The sequence below is a fragment of the Oncorhynchus clarkii genome, chromosome 13, assembly GCF_045791955.1.
Source record: "Oncorhynchus clarkii lewisi isolate Uvic-CL-2024 chromosome 13, UVic_Ocla_1.0, whole genome shotgun sequence".
Lineage (NCBI taxonomy): Eukaryota > Metazoa > Chordata > Actinopteri > Salmoniformes > Salmonidae > Oncorhynchus > Oncorhynchus clarkii.
In genome coordinates, this window is record NC_092159.1 from 60,488,816 (window position 1) to 60,511,887 (window position 23,072).

The 23,072-nt window shown below is 46.4% G+C and overlaps 1 protein-coding gene across 1 annotated transcript in view; it reads left to right on the forward strand.

Moving 5' to 3' along the window:
- The first annotated feature begins 3,877 nt into the window (after nucleotides 1–3,877).
- The window catches only part of LOC139365188 (testis-expressed protein 2-like), a 36,118-nt gene continuing 16,923 nt past the window's right edge, over nucleotides 3,878–23,072 (forward strand). Inside the window, exons 1-3 of the mRNA XM_071102644.1 lie at nucleotides 3,878–4,002; nucleotides 5,387–5,502; nucleotides 19,853–21,557. Coding sequence (XP_070958745.1) covers nucleotides 19,878–21,557 — 1,680 coding nt within the window. The 5' untranslated portion in view covers nucleotides 3,878–4,002; nucleotides 5,387–5,502; nucleotides 19,853–19,877. The remainder of the gene's footprint in view (nucleotides 4,003–5,386; nucleotides 5,503–19,852; nucleotides 21,558–23,072) is intronic.

Below are 23,072 nucleotides of genomic sequence, written 5' to 3' on the forward strand. Positions count from 1 at the left end.
AGTGACAGTGACTCTTATCTATCAGCACGAGTCATGGCTGGCCAGAAGTTATCATACCCACCTGAGTTTGGAATTCACATGTACATGATTATATAACCTAGAATATAATAGAATAGAATAGAAACACATAAGAATTATAGCAAATGATAGAAAGTTGCATCATCTCAGGCCAAATGAGTTCTATAATGTACACAAAGTATACTTCCCTCTCCTCACCTACATCTCCCCTCCTCCCCTCTTCCCACATTCTCCTCTTTTAAACAAATCAGCGGCCGGCAGCTCAGTGGTGGCATGCACACGTTCCTGGTTATTTGAACTGCAGGGCAGTGCACTTCAAACGGCTTTCAAAGGGAACTGGAGGGGAAAGAGGAGGAGGGAGAGAACAGAGCAGTCCTTCCACCTGATCAGAAAACCCAGAGATGGACGATTATGATATGCAAATGGGGCTTTGTTATCAGTGCTGACATTCATTATAAATCCCTATAGCGGAGTATAAAAGGTAGTTCCCCTCCCCTGTCCACCCACCTCTGCCTTAACATCCAACCCCATCTCTCATTGTACACCTCGCCCAACCCCAGCCCCTGTCTTTAAGATCAAAAGGTTTAGTCATTAGCACACAACAAAGAAAGGGCAGCCTTGAAAAGCAAAAAGTTCCAGTACTCAGCACTTCTATGTACTTTTCACCGAACGCTGAGCGGTGGCTATTGATTGGTCAGCCGTGGTGGTGCCCCGCAGCACTGAACAGAGGGGAGAGTAAGCCGAGAGAGGCGAAACATCTGCGTCCATCAGTGGCCAGATAAAATGTTTGTTGTTCATCACTGTTGTGTTTCAGTAGTAGTGTGTTTGAGACAGATGCAGCACGGAAGGCCTTGTGATCTCCAAACATTGCGACTGAGCTTTGATGTCTCTCTATCTCTCTCTGTCTGTCTCTCCGCCTTCTCTCTCTCTCTCTGTCTCACACTCGCTCTCTCTGTCTCTCTCTGTTTCTCTCTGTTTCTCTCTGTTTATCTCTCTCTCTCCCTCTCTCTATCTCTCTCTCTCCCTCTCCCTCTCTCTGTCTCTCTCTCTCCCTCTGTCTCCCCGCCTTCTCTCTCTCTCTCTGTCTCACACTCGCTCTCTCTGTCTCTCTCTGTCTCTCTCTGTTTCTCTCTGTTTCTCTCTCTCTCTCTATCTCTCTCTCTCCCTCTCCCTGTCTCTATCTCTCTCCCTCCCTCTCCCTCTCTCTGTCTCTCTCTCTCTCTCTCTGTCTCTCTCTGTCTCCCCGCCTTCTCTCTCTCTCTCTGTCTCACACTCACTCTCTCTGTCTCTCTCTGTCTCTCTCTCTCTCTCTCCCCCTCTCTCTCTCCCTCTCTGTCTCTCTGTCTGTCTCTCCCCTCTCTCTGTCTCTCTCTCTGTCTCTCTCTCTCTCTGTCTTTCTCTCTCTCGGTCTCTCTCTCTCTCTCCTCACAGTCACAGGACACATATGCAGATAGAGACACTTTTCAAAGGAGGAGGCAACAGAGGTATCTCTCTCTACTTCTCTGAAGTTCTTAGCTCGGTGAGCCCTCTGCATTAATAGTTTGGTTTGTGAACTTGATAAAGGATGCATTATTAGAGCAGCAGGGAGGCAATGGGGGCTCTGGCCTTTCAGCTTAGCAGCCGGAGGCTGGACTGCTTTGATGTGAATCACTGCTAAATGGCTTTGTGTGAGGGAGATAGAGGGATCTTCTGCGGAACCCAGAACTGAGTCTGGGACCAGGGCCCATATCAATTATTAACTACGGTCCCTCACTTTCTTCTCTCTTGCCTCTCTCTGTGAGTCTCGCTCGCTCTCTTTCTTTCTCTTTGAGCTCCTCTCTCTCTGTGAGTCCCTGTGAATCTGTCTCTCTCTGTTTCTTACTCTCTCTGTCCCTCATCATTTTGAACTTTTACTGTTCTGGCCCCTTTATCATTAATTTCCCTCTCTCTCTGTCTCACTCTCTCTCCATTACATTAAATTAAATTCAAATTGGCTTTATTGGCACGGGAAACATTGCCAAAGCAAGTGTTCTCTTTCTCTCTCTGTTATTTTAACTCCTTACACTTTGTCTTTATCTCCCTCTCTCTTGTTCTACCCTCTTGTCAGTTCTGTACCTCACAACACCAATTTGTTCCACCAATAAATACCACTGGGTGTCACTGTGTTCCTATTTTACACCAGAGAGAGAGACTCGAAGGAGGTTGCTAGAGCAAATCCCTGAGCTGATAAGGTAAAATTCTGATGTTCTGCCACTGAAAAAGGCAGTTAACCCACTGTTCCTAGGTTGTCATTGTAACTAAGAATTTGTTCTTAACAGACGTAGATGCATTTTCTCTTGTTGATGGTTCATATCCACTAGATGGCCACATTTCCCTTCCAAACAGAAAGAGATGTTTGGTCCCATTGCTTACACATATTCAATCCTTTCAGATCTACACAAGTGTCTAGGTTAGGGGGCAGGGGTTGTCCCATGACGGTCCCATTCAGTCCCACGACGGTCCCATTCAGTCCCACGACGGTCCCATTCAGTCCCATGACGGTCCCATTCAGTCCCACGACGGTCCCATTCAGTCCCATGACGGTCCCATTCAGTCCCATGACGGTCCCATTCAGTCCCATGACGGTCCCATTCAGTCCCATGACGGTCCCATTCAGTCTCATGACGGTCCCATTCAGTCCCACGACGGTCCCATTCAGTCCCATGACGGTCCCATTCAGTCCCATGACGGTCCCATTCAGCCCCATGACGGTCCCATTCAGTCCCATGACGGTCCCATTCAGTCCCATGCCGGTCCCATTCAGTCCCATGACGGTCCCATTCAGTCCCATGCCGGTCCCATTCAGTCACATGACGGTCCCATTCAGTCTCATGACGGTCCCATTCAGTCCCCTGACGGTCCCATTCAGTCCCATGACGGTCCCATTCAGTCCCATGACGGTACCATTCAGCCCCATGACGGTCCCATTCAGTCCCATGACAGTCCCATTCAGCCCCATGACGGTCCCATTCAGTCCCATGACGGTCCCATTCAGTCCCATGCCGGTCCCATTCAGTCACATGACGGTCCCATTCAGTCCCATGACAGTCCCATTCAGTCCCATGACTGTCCCATTCAGCCCCATGGCGGTCCCATTCAGTCCCATGACGGTCCCATTCAGCCCCATGACGGTCCCATTCAGTCCCATGACGGTCCCATTCAGTCCCATGACGGTCCCATTCAGTCCCATGACGGTCCCATTCAGTCCCATGCCGGTCCCATTCAGTCCCATGACGGTCCCATTCAGTCCCATGACGGTCCCATTCAGTCCCATGACAGTCCCATTCAGTCCCATGGCTTCTGAACCACAGAATAACAGTGTGAGCTCTAGGCCCTATTTAAATACTTTGAGAATGGATCCCTCCCTCATTCCCTCCCTCCTTTCTAAATTGGTGAAAGTGAAACCCTTGCATTCCTATAGAAGGGAGATTGCAAAAGTGTTGTAAATCATAACTGATGCCTGTGATTACAACTCAGGATATTCACCCCAATCACTTCATAGTGATGCACTTCTGACTATTCTGCTGCAATATCATTAAATATGCATATTATTTGATGTATGGGTTGTAATGACTTCAGTAATGTAAGGTAGGCCATATGGTGCTACCCATGGTCGTATTAAGACAGCGTTATACAATGTGGGTGTGTCATGTGATCACCTATAATACCAAATACCTAGTCTCTAACATTTTAATCAATCCCAGAGCGTAGAGATCAGATGCCCGTTAGGCGTTCTGCCATCGGATCCGATTTGATTATTCTGCCCTTGGAAAACGGAGAATACTTTTTCTCGCTGTTTCTCACTGTATTGGCCTGTCACTGGGATTCACATTCAGCGCTCATCATCACGTATGTAGGCAGCTATACTATACGCAGATTGATTGTGGGAAATCCAGGATTAGTTACAGTGTGCATCAGCGGCAGCATCAAACACACCCGATGTGGATGAAATGAACCGTCAATACGGTAAGATTGATATCGCCTATGATATTAGCCTAGATTCTAATATGCCTTTGCTTTCTCTTTCGGAGAGCATTTTTTTGTCAATGGCTGTATCCTCCAGTCCATTTAGCTGGGTGGGTCTACTATATTCGACACGGAAGAGAGCAGATAGAAGAAGCCTTTTACAGATGTGGACAGACAAAGGCAAAGTAGCGATGTGACTCCGACCTGTTTATAATGTCCGCTACAGAAGTTAACCTACAATGTTACAATGTAACGGTGCTGATACATTAAAACCATCTGAAATGGGAGCGGTAGGATATTGTAGCCTAGGCTGTAACGTTGCACATACAGTAGCGTATAGCCTAGCCTGTGTATCTGCATATGTATCCGCATGTCTTTGTTTATGCTACAGTGTTTATGTCATGGTTTCTTGTTATTAACAGACATATCATTTGCAGCATGCAGACCGCCTAGAGGTCGTTGTCTATATGCTCTGAGCTGTGAAGCAGTGATCGCAGGTCTCCATTTAGTAATATTCTGAAGTATTATTGGCTAGGTATCACAGAGATAGATGGTGAATCAGCTAGGTATCACAGAGATAGATGGTGAATCAGCTAGGTATCACAGAGATAGATGGTAAATCAGCTAGGTATCACAGAGATAGATGGTGAATCAGCTAGGTATCACAGAGATAGATGGTGAATCAGCTAGGTATCACAGAGATAGATGATGAATCAGCTAGGTATCACAGAGATAGATGATGAATCAGCTAGGTATTACAGAGATAGATGATGAATCAGCTAGGTATCACAGAGGTATCACAGTTTCAATAATGAATAGGGAGACAGAGGAATTGAGGGACAGTGTGGGCTCATGTCTGCTGTATCTCATTGACATCAATTGTGCTATAATCCTGTCATTACACATACATCTGTATGTGTTTTTGTGGTAAAAGCATTGACATTGTAGCTACACTGGTAACTAGCTGAACACAGAGTTCAGTCACCATTCAATCTCTCCTTACCTGAACACCTCAGTCTCTGTTCTCTCTGCTCACACACTCTCTCTCTCTGGTGAACGGGGTTACTGAGGTATCAAGGGAGTTTGTCATTCATCCATGCGTTTGTGTTGGAAACAAGTTTGGCACATTAATATCTTATGAGTCCCAGTTCATTCACAGAACTGCAGTCTGTCTGCTGATTGAGAGAGTGAAGTGGCATTCAGGGTTTATCTGCTAATCAGAGTGCTACCGCTGTGCTGTGCTGTGCTATGCTGTGCTGTGCTGTGCTGTGCTGTGTTGTGCTGTGCTGTGTGTGTGTGTGTGTGTGACAGTAAGATAATGATATACCTTCTAGTGCTCCCCCTCACCACAACCGATGTCTCTCTCTCTCTCTCTCCCATGCAGACCTCTAAAGCAGCAGCATGATCCATGGCCTGGCTGTGTGTGTGACTGTCAGTGAGGACAGACAGTGTTGCAGCCCAGGCCAGAGGCAGCAGATTGAATGCCACTGAAGTCTCAAGGTAAGCCTGAATATGAGCTCCTATTGATCGGGACCCTGCATGGGGACTGTATGGCCTGATCTCACAGAGAGGGAGGAGGGGGGATTGATCTAGCCTTGAACAGCCTCTCTCTGTCTCTTTATTTCTGTCTATCTCTTGTTTCCTCTGTTTCTTTTCTCTCTCTATTTATCACTCTCTCTGTCTTTTTCTCTGTCCATCAGTCCAAACCCTTTAAACCACTGTGCCTTTTCCTGGCATACATTAACCATGCTAAGAGGTTTGCATTATCTCACCGAATTACATAGAGGACACACTATTATACTGTCACCTGGGAAGAGACATGGGTCTGTGTGTGTGTTCTGTGTGTGTGTGTGTTCTGTGTTCTGTGTGTTCTGTGTGTGTGTTCTGCATGATCTGTGTTCTTTGTGTGTGTTCTGTGTTCTGTGTGTGCATGTGTGTGTGAGCCTGCCTTAGAGAGACTGAAGCAGTATACTTTATAAAGGGCAGCACAGCATCTTGAATTCAGCATTACCAAACTCAATAAGAGCAATAAAAACTGACAGTATAAATCTCCTCTGGCTTTTAGTGTTTCTGTCAAACACTGAAGAGGATCCATTACTGCTGTCACTAGACATTTTACTGTAACTACACTGGAGGTGTGTTGGTTAGCAGGTATAGTTTGCTAATAGAAACACATATCAACTCTCTCTGAGTGGGAGAGATGGTGTGTGGGTGGGGGATAGGGGGTGATGGTGTGGGGGATAGGGGGTGATGGTGTGTGGGATAGGGGGTGATGGTGTCAGGGATAGCGGGTGATGGTGTGTGGGTTAGGGGGTGCTGGTGTGTGTGGGGGGGATAGGGGTGATGGTGTGTGGGACAGGGGTTAATGGTGTGTGGGATAGGGGGTGATGGTGTGGGGGATAGAGGGCGATGGTGTGTGTGTGGGGAATTGGGGATGAAGGTGTGGGGGATAGGGGGTGATGGTGTGTGGGATAGGGGGTGATGGTGTGTGGGATAGGGGGTGATGGTGTGAGGGATAGCGGGTGATGGTGTGTGTGTTTGGGGGATAGGGGCTGATGGTGTGTGGGATTGGGGGTGATGGTGTGGGATAGGGGGTGATGGTGTGTGGGGGGGATAGGGGTGATGGTGTGTGTGTGGGGGGGTATAGGGGGTGATGGTGTGTGTGGGCGGATAGGGGGTGATGGTGTGGGTGATAGGGGGTGATGGTGTTGGATAGGGGTGATTGTGTGATGGGGGGGGTAGGGGTGATGGTGATGGTGTGGGGGATAGGGGTTGATGGTGTGTGGGGGGGATAGGGGGTGATGGTGTGTGTATTGGGATAGGGGGTGATGGTGTGTGGGGGGGATAGGGGGTGATGGTGTGGGGGATATCTTGTGATGGTGGGGGCATAGGGGTGATGGTCTATGGGATAGGGGGTGATGGTGTGGGGGATAGGGGGGGGGGTGTGGGGGGCATAGGGGGTGATGGTCTGTGGGATAGGGGGTGATGGTGTGGGGGATAGGGGGTGGTGGTGTGTCTGGTGGGGATAGGGGGTGCTGGTGTGTGATGGTGTGTGGGGGGATAGGGGGTGATGGTGTGTGTGGGGGGGATAGGGGGTGATGTTGTGTGTGGGAGGGATGGGGGGTGATGGTCTGTGGGGGGGATAGGAGGTGATGGTCTGTGGGGGGGGATAGGGAGTGATGATGTGTGGGATAGGGGGTGATGGTGTGTGTGTGGGGGATAGGGGGTGATGGTGTGGGGGATAGAGGGTGGTGGTGTGTCTGGTGGGGATAGGGGGTGATGGTGTGTGGGGGGGAAAGGGGGTGATGGTGTGTGTGAGGGGGATTGGGGTGATGATGGTGTGTGTGTGTGGGGGATAGGGGGTGATGGTGATGGTGATGGTGTGGGGGATAGCGGGTGATGGTGTGTGTGTAGGGATTGGGGGTTATGGTGTGGGGGATAGGGGATGATGGTGATGGTGTGGGGGATAGGGGGTGATGGTGATGGTGTGGGGGATGAGCGTGTGTTTGTGTGTGTGTGTGTGTGGGGTGTCTCTGTGTGTCTGTGTTTGCATGTACCTATGTTAATGCCCAATGCCTGGGGATGAGGTTAGCATCATGGCTACTTCTATCAACTATGTGCATTGAGATTTTCCGCTTTTCAGGTTGAGCTGTAGGGCTGTAGGTTCTCTCCAAGTCTGAATACATTCAGCTTGAGGCTGTCTGGCCAGCCATGTCTGACTGACTGTCTCAGCATTCAGCCTTAAATAAACAAGTCACGACTGCTTCTTTTAACAACCAGTGTGTAGGATGGTATCTGGGTTCAGTACGCACATGGAGTCCTCTCCTGTGTGATTGATTGTGTGTGTGTGTGTGTGTGTGTGTGTGTGCGTTTGCTTATCGACTGGTTCTGTTAGCCTTACTGTGAGGCAGACTAATTTCAGCTACTTTCAATCTACAGAGGCCAGTGTTTCAATAACTACATAACATGATCCTGTCTTGTGTTGACTTCTGATTTGGTCCCTCATTGCTTTTGGAAGAATTGTTAAGTTAAATATTTAGTTACTTGTGTTTGACCAGGGTGGTACGTCCCTTTCTGTTGAGGCTCTCTCAGAGCAGGAAGTGTTCTCTTCCTGTTAGCAGATTCTGGAGATTCGCTCAAACACATACGCATACGTACACAGACTAAGTGTGGATGGAGTCCTACTGACACACACACACACACACACACAGACACAGACACAGACACAGACACACACACACACACACTAGAGATACATTCACTATACACACACTAGAGATACATTCACTATACACACACTATAGCTGCTACTAGGCCAGATGGAATTCAGGTCAGTTAATTGCAAGGTGAATTTGCTAGTCAGATAAAGCTATTTACCATGTTCCCTGTAATGTTTATGTGAATGCATTATATGTGTGTATGTGTATGTACAGTGCCTTGCGAAAGTATTCGGCCCCCTTGAACTTTGCGACCTTTTGCCACATTTCAGGCTTCAAACATAAAGATATAAAACTGTATTTTTTTGTGAAAAATCAACAACAAGTGGGACACAATCATGAAGTGGAACGACATTTATTGGATATTTCAAACTTTTTTAACAAATCAAAAACTGAAAAATTGGGCGTGCAAAATTATTCAGCCCCTTTACTTTCAGTGCAGCAAACTCTCTCCAGAAGTTCAGTGAGGATCTCTGAATGATCCAATGTTGACCTAAATGACTAATGATGATAAATACAATCCACCTGTGTGTAATCAAGTCTCCGTATAAATGCACCTGCACTGTGATAGTCTCAGAGGTCCGTTAAGCGAGGGGAAATTACACAACCAGCTATGAGAGAACCCACACAGGGTTATGGTTGGGGATTATGGACTGTCCAGTGCACGCAGGTAGAGTATGCACCAGCATCAAGACCACAGCTGTGGTAAAGGGCTGTGGTCCTGATGCTGGTGCATACTCTACCTGCGTGCACTGGACAGTCCATAATCCCCAACCATAACCCTGTGTGGGTTCTCTCATAGCTGGTTGTGTAATTTCCCCTCGCTCAGTCAGCTCACCTCAACCTGGGCGGATGGGGACTGGAGGCTAGGGGAGACAGACGTGGTTGGGGTCGACAGATGTGGGGGCGGTGACAGACCCAGGAGGCATAGGATGGACTTTTTGGATTTAATAGGACCCTCTGAGAGATCTATAACTATTTATCTCCCCATTTATACATCTCTCCCCCAATTTCTCACCCTCTCCTTTTCCTGTATCCCTACTCCCTTGATATCCCTCTATCCATCCCTCTCTCTTGACATGCCTTCTTTCTAGGTGAAAGTATAAACTCTTGTCATTCAAATTTGAAGCAATATCCATTTGGTGAGATTACTTATTAAGAGTCTTCATTCTGTCTAGCTGATTGGTAGATATTATCATTTATATTTTCCTTATAAAGTGTGTCTGCAGTGGAGCGATTAAATTACTGAACAAAGGCTCAGTACTGGAGGAGCGGACTGGGCTGGGTCTATCAGTACTGGAGGAGCGGACTGGGCTGGGTCTATCAGTACTGGAGGAGCTGACTGGGCTGGGTCTATCAGTACTGGAGGAGCGGACTGGGCTGGGTCTATCAGTACTGGAGGAGCTGACTGGGCTGGGTCTATCAGTACTGGAGGAGCGGACTGGGCTGGGTCTATCAGTACTGGAGGAGCTGACTGGGCTGGGTCTATCAGTACTGGAGGAGCTGACTGGGCTGGGGCTATCAGTACTGGAGGAGCTGACTGGGCTGGTCTGGGGCTATCAGTATTGGAGGAGCTGACTGGGCTGGGTCTATCAGTACTGGAGGAGCTGACTGGGCTGGGGCTATCAGTAATGCTGGTTTTGTTTGAGAAAGAGGGAGGGATGCAGTCTGTGTGGTGTCTAATGCACCAGAGCTGAGGAAAGGGGAAGGGAAATACTATAACATCCACTCAGTAGAATTGAATCCCAACAGTCTTTGTTTGACCCTAGATTTCAGTTAGGTTTTAGCATGGCTAAACAAATCCCTCAAAGTGACATTCTTGCTTGTGGTAAATGTAGATATATATTCATATTTAGTGACAGTTATAGAAGAACGATGCCCTCATTCCAGATGTTGTATTTTACCTTCTCATCCGTCTCTCTGCCTTTCAATCTCTCTCTTTCTCTCGCCGTCACCTTCTCCCTCCATCAGCCACAGAGCATCTCTTCCATCTTCTGTTTTCTTCCCTCCCCCTCTCCCTCAGACCTATGGATTGTGTATATGTAAGGCTTACACACAGTGACTGCTGAAACTCCACAGGCAGCCCTCCTAGTATTCCTCAACACACTAATCCTCCAGTACATTCTATACTCCCTAAGGTGTATCTGTCAATGACATTACCACTTTCATATTTCTATGCATGCTAAAAGGCAAAGATGAAAACCAGTTGATCCCAGGTTGATACCGCTCAGCCATACACACCAAATCCACTATATCCCCAGCTTAGTCTAATGTCATCACATATGACTAAACAGCCATTCCACAACATTAGTATTACTTAAGTGAGGTTATGTGTGGATTTCTTCAGCTCCCTCTCAGAGACTGTCACAGGACTCTCCTCTCCTCTCCTCTCCTCATTACCACTCCGTAAGGAACTTGAAAATACTCCCCACAGAACTGTCTGTTTCTAACCAACAGTTGTTGCTAACAAACACTTGTTGAAGGTCAGATTCTGAGGAGGAGGAACCTGAGGATAATAGTAGAGATATAGATGGTAGAGTGGAGCTCTCTCACAGTTGACATGGCAACAGCTTGTCTTGATCCTGGAGAGGCTGGAGACGTTGACAGTAAGTTCTGCCTGTGAGATGGCAATGATGATGAATGGGAGACAGAACCGGTTTGATCCGGCATGGCTGAGTGCTCTGTTCTGAGCAAGAGAGAGAGAGAGAGGGAGAAAGGTGGGGCAAGTGAGATAAATATATATAGACAGAGAGTGGGGATGCAGTGAAATACACACCACTGACTCTCTAATTAGAGAAATAGAGGTTTTCTGGTGATTCATTTCACTTAGCAGGTGGCAGCAGAATGCACACTGTCTGTAGGCTGTTATGGGTTTTGAGTTCCACAGAGACTTACAGTAGTGAATGCATACATTTTCATTCACACACACACACACACACACACACACACACACACACACACACACACACACACACACACACACACACACACACACACACGTATGTATGTGCCCGCTTGGCTACATACCTGCATGTGTCACCTTTTTACCTAGCCCTGTCATGGTAATGTACACCAGCATATTGAGCTGTGTGTTTGTGGATGATGTGTAACTCTGTGTCTTTGTGACAGAACAGACAGGCTCACTGGTGTGGAGCTCAATGCTAAGTAGTAATGGGTGGACTCAACAAACTCTCTCTCTCTCTCTTTATCTACCTCTCACTCTCTCTTAGTTTAATCTAGACTTCTTTACCTCAGACTAACCATACATACTGAATCTGCCTCTCTCTCTCCCTCTCTCTCTCCCTCTCATTATCTCACTCTCTCCTAGTTTAATCTAGACTTCTTTACCTCAGACTAACTATACATACTGAATCTGTCTCTCTCTCTCCCTATCTCTCTCTCCCTCTCATTATCTCACTCTCTCCTAGTTTAATCTAGCCTTCTTTACCTCAGACTAACCATACATACTGAATCTGTCTCTCTCTCTTAGTCTTAATCTAGCTTCCTCAATGTCTCAGACTAACCAGATTTCTCTCCTGTTTCCTCACTCTCTCGTCTGATCGTTTATTGGTTAAGAACGTTGGGCCATTAACCGAAAGGTTGCTGGTTTGAAACTCAGAGCCGACCACCCGCACCTTTCTGAGGGTTAAATATGGAAGACACATTTTTGGTTGAATGCATCAATTGAATAGGTATCCCCTTTCCCCTAATCTAATGGAGTCTACCCTTCAAACTGTCTCAGAACAATCTAACATGTTGCTCACTAGAAAACACGACCGTAAACTATTTTCAGTAGCATGGTAACTTTTCTTTGGCAATGTATGTAAGTAGGCAATTATTTAACTGCCCCATCTCACCCCTGTTTCTCCTTCCATCTCTCTCCCCCATCTCTGTTCCCTCTCACTCCCCTCTCACTCCCCTCTCACTCCCCTCTCACTCCCCTCTGTCTGTCTGTCTGTCTGTCTGTCTGTCTGTCTGTCTGTCTGTCTGTCTGTCTGTCTGTCTGTCTGTCTGTCTGTCTGTCTGTCTGTCTGTCTGTCTGTCGGTGAGATGCAGAGGGCAAATCAGGTTTTAGCTCATTAAAGGGGCCTTGCTTTGATTCATTGGATGAGTGTGTTGTCTCCACCAGGTTTGCAGCTCTGAGCCCCTCTTATAGCCTAGCTGTCACAACCAAGAGCTTAGGGCTGCGTTTACAATCTCAACCTTGGAGTGTTTTCTCTCTCAACAGTTTTCAACCATTTTACATGAACATTTGAGTCGTTTAGCAGACGCTCTTATCCAGAGCAACTTACAGGAGCAATTAAGGCTACGTGCCTTGCTCATATTGCAACAAAAAAATATTTGATTGCTCCTATTCCATTGTAGCATTATAGCTGCTAAAGATCCCTGTAACCTGCATGGAACGTCCTCTGTTTTAGGATGTTTTCAATGTTGTCAATCGTTTTCCACAATGCCACTGTAGTGATAATAAGCAACAGTAGACCTGTGTGTTGTCAGATGCTCAGCACTAAGGCTCTGTATGGATCCTCTTCCTCTCCTGGTTGAGTTTCTGGCTGTCCTCCTACAGCTGTTGAATCCAGAAATCTGGTTCAATGGTTCAATGTGATCTTTCTGTATCCTGACGACTCACACTGAATTGCCCTGTTGCTCTGTCGTTCGCTACATACTTTAGTCTGAGACTGCCGTCATTGAAGTCGTTTGTGGTGACCAGGGGCACCAGGGGCGTTGTACAAAACAAAGTAATCAGCGATTGGATCGTCTCTAACCAATCAGAGTATCAAAAACAATGACGAATTTTCACCTCGCCACTTTACCCCTCGTGTGTTCTGGCCCAACCCATCGGTTTCTGGACCAATCATCAGACGGCCCCGAATGTGTTTACATTCGGTGAAGGGTCAGGGAGGTACTCATTGCGGAGAAGAAACTAACATCCGTGGGTGTGGCGTAGCGTTTGGTCGGAGCAAGGAGTCTGGGTAGCCAGGCAAATCGTTCTGCCCTTTTACCTCTCATCTTTCTGTAGTTTAACCTTTGATCACCAGGATGTCATCTTCACCCTCCCTCTCAGCCCTGATCTGTGGCCTGTACTCTCACTTCAAAAGCATTTGATTTCCTCTTCAAAGACTAGTCTCTGAAGGTCCCCTGTTTCCACTACAGGCCCCTGTGGCTCTCTATTTCCATATTTTTGATCCAACGTTTTATCGCCCTCTCGCTCCCTCCATCTCTTGTGCCTGCATTGCCATGACTTAAATATCACACACACACACACACACACGCGCACACACACACACACACACACACACACACACACACACACGTATGTATGTGCCCGCTTGGCTACATACCTGCATGTGTCACCTTTTTTGTGTGTGTGTGTGTGTGTGTGTGTGTGTGTGTGTGTGTGTCTAATATGGCTACCCAGATAATTATACAATGGGCAAGAATAAAAAGCTAGAATAACTCAATATCAACGCCACGCCTAAGTTAGGAAATCACTCACTGATTGTCTGTGGTTCAGCCTTGTTGGGAAAAACAATGACTGGCTTGTTACTGTATGATCTACCAGCCGGGGCTCACAGCACGACCCATTTTGCATTAATTACAGTGTGTTTGTGTGCAGTGTTGTTTGTTTTCTGTAATATCCATTCTGAATTCCTTTTTTGTTGAGGGATTTATTTATGTATTTATTTGCACGAAAGAAAACAAGTGATAGACAACAACAACAACAACAACAATACAGATGAAAAACAGTGTGCAGATGTGCTTGGATGAAAACCACACCACAAAATAACTATTCAATGCATAAGTACAAAAATAAAATTAGTTTGTTACAACAGAACCTAGTAAACCTACTAATTATACATGTATAAATGAATTGATCAGTAATGTCAAAAAACAAAAGCAACTGTTTTGTTTAAATGTGTGTGTGCATGTGAATGTGTGAGAGTTAGGCTTTATGGAGGAGATTACTGAGTAGTTTGGTTCATCAGGCTGACCCCCAGTCTTTGAGGGATGGTGATATTTTGGCAATGTGAAGATGAGTGTGGTACCTCTGTATCTGATAGAGAATTGACTATGTGAGGTGTGGCAGTGGAGGGGGGGTGAAGGTTATCACAGTGTCTTGTGTTGTATAGATGGATTTCAGAATGAAATTGTCTAGTTAGGAGGCATATTTACTGGCCCAGACAATATTACAGTAAATGAGATATGGGTAATTTAAGCTATAGAGTTAGGAAGCAAGCCTGATGAACCAAACCACTAGTCTTTCTGATGAAAGCAGATTTCACTTCGCTACAGACATTTTGAATATGATCTTTACAGGACAACTTTTCATCAACTAGAACTCAGAGGAATCTAGTGCATGTGACTTGATCCATTTAATTCCCACCATTTGAGTTTCTGGCTTCTTTTTTTATTTTATTATTATTTTTCTTTTACAATATTTGTATTTATATAAGTAACATTTCATGATCAACCGTGTCAAAATCTTTGGATGAATCTAAAAAGATGCAGAGAGCGTGTTCATTGTTGTCCAGGGCTGTACAGATTTTATCCACAAGTTACAAAGGAACTATATCTGTGGGGTAGTTTTTCAAAAACCATATTGATGCTCATGTAGAATATAGTGTTGATTTAAGTGCTTCAACATTCTCTTACACACCAATTTTTCTAGGATTTTAGAAAAACATGGTAGTACAGATATTGGCCAATAATTTGTGAAAGATATTGGATACCCAGATTTATAGAGGGGGATAACTTTGGCAATATTTAAATCTATAGGAACAATACTAGTTTGCATAGATTTGGTGAAGATATGCATTAGAGGCTGAGTAATCGAGGAAGACACTGATTTCACCAAAAAGGCACCAATCTCATCATGACCTTCTACTGATATCTTTACCATTTAACTCCATCACCTCCATCACATCAGGAGGATCAAACTGAAGTGTCACGGTTGTCATAAGTATCGGACCAAGGCGCAGCGTGGAATGCCTACATTTTCTTTTTAATGAATGAGCAAAAATAACAAACAAACGAAACGTGACGCTATACAAACTAGTGCTGACAGGCAACTAGACATAGACAAGATCCCACAACTAACAATGGGGCAAATGGCTACCTAAATATGATCCCCAATCAGAGACAACGATAAACAGCTGTCTCTGATTGGGAACCATATCAGGCCAACATAGACATACAAAAACGCTAGATGACAAAAACCCTAGACATACAACAACTAGAGTACCCACCCTAGTCACACCCTGACCTAACCAAAATATATAGAAAAACAGACCATCTAAGGTCAGGGCGCGACATGAAGCAGAGAAGGGAAATGTCTCTTAATCAGTTTTCTCAATATTATTTTACAGAGAGGAACCCACATTCACAAAATAGTTATTCAATTCTTATTTCCAACAATAAATTGAGATGGGATGGTTCTAGATGCCTTTTTCTTATTTAACAGTTGATTGATGATTTTCCCATTTGATTTTGTATTATTTAAGGATTCTTGGAATTAGTCAAATATATTTTGGGGGATATCTGAAGTAGGTGAGTAAATTTGTTCTTATACTACTTGTAATTTGTCCATCGGGGAAGAAAGTGCCATTTCTATGAGCCCCCTCCATCTCCATGAGTTTAGGGTCCGGTTTGACTTGATCTGTCAGGAGTGTCTTGGCCTTGACTTCTGTGTCATGCCAAGTTTCAGTCTTTACGTCCTCAATTCCATCAATTCAAATGTTATTGTGCCTCGATTGGTTTTTGAGGTAGTATCCTTTGGAAGAGTGCTTGTCAAGTGTTATTTGTAAAATGGTGAGATCCTCAGACATGGTTTTGAATGCGGTCTGGCTGGGGACATTCACCTTCGACTGCGTAAATTCCAAACGGTGTATAAATTCCGTTACATCCTTAAACAGATCATTAACCCTTCTGTTGGTAGAATCCATAAAGAGTTGCAGGAAGGACTTCAAGTTATTGTCCTGCAGATGTGTTAGATCTTTCTAGAAGTATTTTTGTTGATCCAGTAGTTCATGGAGAGTAGTGCTTGATACGTACTCGTCTTCCGCATTGAGCTTTGCGGCGTTTTTCTGTATAGTATCAGCCATGCCACAAGCTTGTTGTGAGCTAAAAATGAGTTAGCAAACACAACCCACAACCCGCCTCCTGAAAACAAGCTCCGCCAATGAAATGACCTACACGCAACAGCAACTCACACTTGATCACACATGGACCAGTAGGATAAACAGAGAGAAAGAGGAGGACTTGATCACACATGGACCAGTAGGATAAACAGAGAGAAAGAGGAGGACTTGATCACACATGCACCAGTAGGATAAACAGAGAGAAAGAGGAGGACTTGATCACACATGCACTAGTAGGATAAACAGAGAGAAAGAGGAGGACTTGATCACACATGCACCAGTAGGATAAACAGAGAGAAAGAGGAGGACTTGATCACACATGCACCAGTAGGATAAACAGAGAGAAAGAGGAGGACTTGATCACACATGCACCAGTAGGATAAACAGAGAGAAAGAGGAGGACTTGATCACACATGCACCAGTAGGATAAACAGAGAGAAAGAGGAGGACTTGATCACACATGCACCAGTAGGATAAACAGAGAGAAAGAGGAGGACTTGATCACACATGGACCAGTAGGATAAACAGAGAGAAAGAGGAGGACTTGATCACACATGCACCAGTAGGATAAACAGACAGAAAGAGGAGGACTTGATCACACATGGACCAGTAGGATAAACAGACAGAAAGAGGAGGACTTGATCACACATGGACCAGTAGGATAAACAGAGAGAAAGAGGAGGACTTGATCACACATGGACCAGTAGGATAAACAGAGAGAAAGAGGAGGACTTGATCACACATGGACCAGTAGGATAAACAGAGAGAAAGAGGAGGACTTGATCACACATGCACCAGTAGGATAAACAGAGAGAAAGAGGAGGACTTGATCACACATGGACCAGTAGGATAAACAGAGAGAAAGAGGAGGACTTGATCACACATGGACCAGTAGGATAAACAGAGAGAAAGAGGAGGACTTGATCACACATGGACCAGTAGGATAAACAGAGAGAAAGAGGAGGACTTGATCACACATGGACCAGTAGGATAAACAGAGAGAAAGAGGAGGACTTGATCACTGAATGGATCCTGGCTGCACTTTACTCATCAAGTCAGTTAGTCCTGTGGATACAAGCAGTATGTGAAAACCCCGGTCAGAGATGCTTGGGAGAGACAGCGCTAGGAGCATTCGTTTATCCACGGAGCGAGCAGCGGGAACCAGCATGCTTGGTGCCTCAATTAAAGCTAGAATCCTTAATTGAAACAATGACAAAGTGGACACCATAGCCTCTGTTTTGGTAAAAGAAAAATGAGGGATGAGCCTGGAGAAATGTAACCACTCTCTAATTCAAAGACAGAGCTGTGGATGCAAGGACAGTTGTGGACCATGTTTTGAGGCTATATAGTTTTTGTTTACATATATATTGTTTACATATGATATATTGTTATATATATTGTTTACCCCTATGATGTAACTGGAATGATGAGATAGATGTTCTTCTTCTATGTTTCTGTTTTATTATTTCACTGCCATACTGTGTTGGATCTTGTCTAGCCATCTTGTCTCAAGAGGACCACAATGGAAATACAGTGCCTTGCGAAAGTATTCGGTCCCCTTGAACTTTGCGACCTTTTGCCACATTTCAGGCTTCAAACATAAAGATATAAAACTGTATTATTTTCTGAAGAATCAACAACAAGTGGGACACAATCATGAAGTGGAACGACATTTATTGGATATTTCAAACTTCTTTAACAAATCAAAAACTGAAAAATTGGGCGTATTAAGTTAATACTTTGTAGCGCCACCTTTTGCTGCGATTACAGCTGTAAGTCGCTTGGGGTATGTCTCTATCAGTTTTGCACATCGAGAGACTGACATTTTTTCCCATTCCTCCTTGCAAAACAGCTCGAGCTCAGTGAGGTTGGATGGAGAGCATTTGTGAACAACAGTTTTCAGTTCTTTCCACAGATTCTCGATTGGATTCAGGTCTGGACTTTGACTTGGCCATTCTAACACCTGGATATGTTTATTTTTGAACCATTCCATTGTAGATTTTGCTTTATGTTTTGGATCATTGTCTTGTTGGAAGACAAATCTCCATCCCAGTCTCAGGTCTTTTGCAGACTCCATCAGGTTTTCTTCCAGAATGGTCCTGTATTTGGCTCCATCCATCTTCCCATCAATTTTAACCATCTTCCCTGTCCCTGCTGAAGAAAAGCAGGCCCAAACCATGATGCTGCCACCACCATGTTTGACAGTGGGGATGGTGTGTTCAGCTGTGTTGCTTTTATGCCAAACACAACATTTTGCATTGTTGCCAAAAAGTTCAATTTTGGTTTCATCTGACCAGAGCACCTTCTTCCACATGTTTGGTGTGTCTCCCAGGTGGCTTGTGGCAAACTTTAAACAACACTTTTTATGGATATCTTTAAGAAATGGCTTTCTTCTTGCCACTCTTCCATAAAGGCCAGATTTGTGCAATATACAACTGATTGTTGTCCTATGGACAGAGTCTCCCACCTCAGCTGTAGATCTCTGCAGTTCATCCAGAGTGATCATGGGCCTCTTGGCTGCATCTCTGATCAGTCTTCTCCTTGTATGAGCTGAAAGTTTAGAGGGACGGCCAGGTCTTGGTAGATTTGCAGTGGTCTGATACTCCTTCCATTTCAATATTATCGCTTGCACAGTGCTCCTTGGGATGTTTAAAGCTTGGGAAATCTTTTTGTATCCAAATCCGGCTTTAAACTTCTTCACAACAGTATTTCGGACCTGCCTGGTGTGTTCCTTGTTCTTCATGATGCTCTCTGCGCTTTTAACGGACCTCTGAGACTATCACAGTGCAGGTGCATTTATACGGAGACTTGATTACACACAGGTGGATTGTATTTATCATCATTAGTCATTTAGGTCAACATTGGATCATTCAGAGATCCTCACTGAACTTCTGGAGAGAGTTTGCTGCACTGAAAGTAAAGGGGCTGAATAATTTTGCACGCCCAATTTTTCAGTTTTTGATTTGTTAAAAAAGTTTGAAATATCCAATAAATGTCGTTCCACTTCATGATTGTGTCCCACTTGTTGTTGATTCTTCACAAAAAAATACAGTTTTATATCTTTATGTTTGAAGCCTGAAATGTGGCAAAAGGTCGCAAAGTTCAAGGGGGCCGAATACTTTCGCAAGGCACTGTAAGTCCCAGACTTTATTATGTGTTATCCTCAATGATTTTATTCATGTGCAAGTATGGCTTTAAGTTTTATGTGTGCTTGTTTTTTAAAATGGTCGAATTAATAAACTAAACTACAAACTTCAGAGTAAAAAAAACTAATATTTTTGGTTCTGATGGGGTACGACAGTTGAACTAAGCTCATGGGGCACTTATAAGTTATATTCCTCAAGAATCAATGGTCAAAAATCGATGTAGCAGCTAAGGATTCTAGCTTTAAACCAATATTTTTCTCTCTTTCTTTCTCACTCTCTCTCTCTGTCCCTGCCTCTTCCATACCACTCGTTCTCTCTCCCTCATCCCTCTCTCTCTCCCCCTCTCCAGGCTGTGAGCCCTGTGGAGTGTGGTCATGACCAGCCAGGGCAGCAACAGTAGCAGGAAGGACGGCCATGCCGCTGACAGTACCCCCTCCTCCTCCACGCCCCCCCGCCCGCCCCCAGGCCCCAAGCTGCAGGTGCAGCGCTCTCTCTCCCGGGACACCATCACCATCCACTTCTCCGCCCTGGGACAAGAGGAGGACGAGGAGCTGTATGGGTTTGGGGCGTCTGTGTCATCGTCCTCCGCAGGAGAGGAGTCAGAAGGGCTGGGTGGGATGGGGGGGAGGACTGAGGACCAGGGCATCGTGACAGCCTTGGAAGCCAGCGAGGAGCTACTGTTTGAGGCTGGAGGGTTCGGGACCACCACTACCATTGCTGTGTCCTCTACCACTCTACCCCACAGCCCAGCCCTGCCCATCCTCCCCCCCTCCACGCACACCCCCCTCCAGTCCCCCCCCGCTTGCTCCTCCTGGCCCTCTGATCACACAAGACCCACGATCCCTCCCACCTCCTCCTCCACCACCTCCTCCCCGTCTCGCTCCGCAGCCCTGCCCTCCAAGCCTTTCCTCAGCCTCAGGTCCCTGTCCAATGAAATGATGGTTGCCCCTCCTTCTTCTGCCGGACGCCACCGCCACCACCTGATGAAGACGTTCGTCAAGTCTCTCTCCACGGACAACACCAGGCCCGACCACCAGAAGGCGCCCTCACCACCATCTCTCTCCCAGCAGCGCCCACCTCCAGACTCCCGCGTCAACAACCTGCAGCTCTTCAAGCAGTTGGGCCAGCCGATGGGCTCCACCACGTCTGGGGGTGGTGACTCCAAGACGGCCCCCTCCTCACCCCTCACCTCCCCGGCCGACGGGAGGTGTTTCTTCAAGGTGCAAGAGATGGAGGCCAGGATCGAGGATACTAGGAGGCGTTTGTCGGAGGTCATGTGTGAGCCAATGCAGCTGTTCAGTAAGTTCATGGGCGACGAGGCTGGAGGCGGAGCCGAGGGAGGGAGTACAGGAGGGGGTGCCTCTGCTACCCACCGCTCCCTCTCCCTCAGCGCCACGGAGCTCACCAACCTGGCAGGCCTCAATGGGCAGGCAGAGAGCAACAACCACTACAGCATCAAAGAGGAGGGGGGGAACTCTGAAGGAGAGGAGGAGGAAGAGGAGACCCCTACTGGTGAAGCCTCAGCAGACTCTATCTTCTCCTCTCCTCCAGCCAAGTCCTCCAGGACCTCCAGGGTCTCCTCCCCTCCTCCTCTCCCCAGGTCCTCCTCCCTCGCCCTGGGTCACTGCTCCATGTCGGCCCTAGTCCGCCTGGAGGACGAGGAGTTCTGTGAGCTCTACAGTGAAGGCTTTGAGCTCTGTACTGACACTGAGACACCGGACGGGGAGCGGCCCGGGTCCCTGCAGATCCAAACGGGAAGCACGGGCGTCTGCAGTGAAGCCGAATCCGACGAAGAGGAGGAAGACTTACCAAACGTGCCCATCACTGGCCTCCTCTTCTTCACGTGTCTAGTCTACAGTTACCTGGTATTCCCCCTGCCACCCTATTTGTGTGCGGTGGTGCAGGGGGTGGCAGCAGGGTTCATGCTGGCTATACTGGTGGTGTGGCTGTCGGCTCCGGAGGTCTCCAGCTGCAGTGGGACCAGGCAGGGCAGACGAAGGGGGGAGCAGTGGAACGTGGCCCAGCTGGATATCAAAGAACCTGGAATCTTTAAGGTAGGTCACTGTGTTAGCAGTTTAGTACTAAGTATTTAGAAATTTGACTGAAATTAGTGCCAAAACAATTGGAAAAAAACTGTAAAGGGTGCATTAGTATAAGACTGGAACAAAAGCCTGCTCTACTCTCCAGAACCAGAGTTTGTGACTGAACACTGTCCTATGTTTCACAGCCTATCCCTGTATTTTTTGCGTAAGGTTATGACATAGAAAGCTTTCTACCCAAGAGGATAGATAATAGATTTATAAATGCAACAATAAAGATATTGTCATGGATAGGAATACTTTTCTGTTGTGCAACGACCAAGGTATATTTAAGGCAGATCACATAGAAAGGAGCCTGACATCTTAGATAGGCTGTGTACTTCCCCTAGTGGTACCTGTCACCACTGTGGACAGACAGCCTGACATCTTAGATAGGCTGTGTCCTTCCCCTAGTAGTACCTGTCACCACTGTGGACAGACAGCCTGACATCTTAGATAGACTGTGTCCTTCCACTAGTAGTACCTGTCATCACTGTGGACAGACAGCCTGACATCTTAGATAGACTGTGTCCTTCCCCTAGTAGTACCTGTCACCACTGTGGACAGACAATCTGACATCTTAGATAGGCTGTGTCCTTCCCCTAGTAGTACCTGTCATCACTGTGGACAGACAGCCTGACATCTTAGATAGGCTGTGTTCTTCCCCCTAGTAGTACCTGTCACCACTGTGGACAGACAGCCTGACATCTTAGATAGGCTGTGTCCTTACCCTAGTAGTTCCTGTCACCACTGTGGACAGACAGCCTGACATCTTAGATAGGCTGTGTCCTTCCCCTAATAGTACCTGTCACCACTGTGGACAGACAACCTGACATCTTAGATAGGCTGTGTCCTTCCCCTAGTAGTACCTGTCACCACTGTGGACAGACAGCCTGACATCTTAGATAGGCTGTGTCCTTCCCCCTAGTAGTACCTGTCATCACTGTGGACAGACAGCCTGACATCTTAGATAGGCTGTGTCCTTCCCCCTAGTAGTACCTGTCACCACTGTGGACAGACAGCCTGACATCTTAGATAGGCTGTGTCCTTCCCCTAGTAGTACCTGTCACCACTGTGGACAGACAACCTGACATCTTAGATAGGCTGTGTCCTACCCCCTAGTAGTACCTGTCACCACTGTGGACAGACAGCCTGACATCTTAGATAGACTGTGTCCTTCCACTAGTAGTATCTGTCATCACTGTGGACAGACAGCCTGACATCTTAGATAGACTGTGTCCTTCCCCTAGTAGTACCTGTCACCACTGTGGACAGACAATCTGACATCTTAGATAGGCTGTGTCCTTCCCCCTAGTAGTACCTGTCATCACTGTGGACAGACAGCCTGACATCTTAGATAGGCTGTGTCCTTCCCCCTAGTAGTACCTGTCATCACTGTGGACAGACAGCCTGACATCTTAGATAGGCTGTGTCCTTCCCCCTAGTAGTACCTGTCATCACTGTGGACAGACAGCCTGACATCTTAGATAG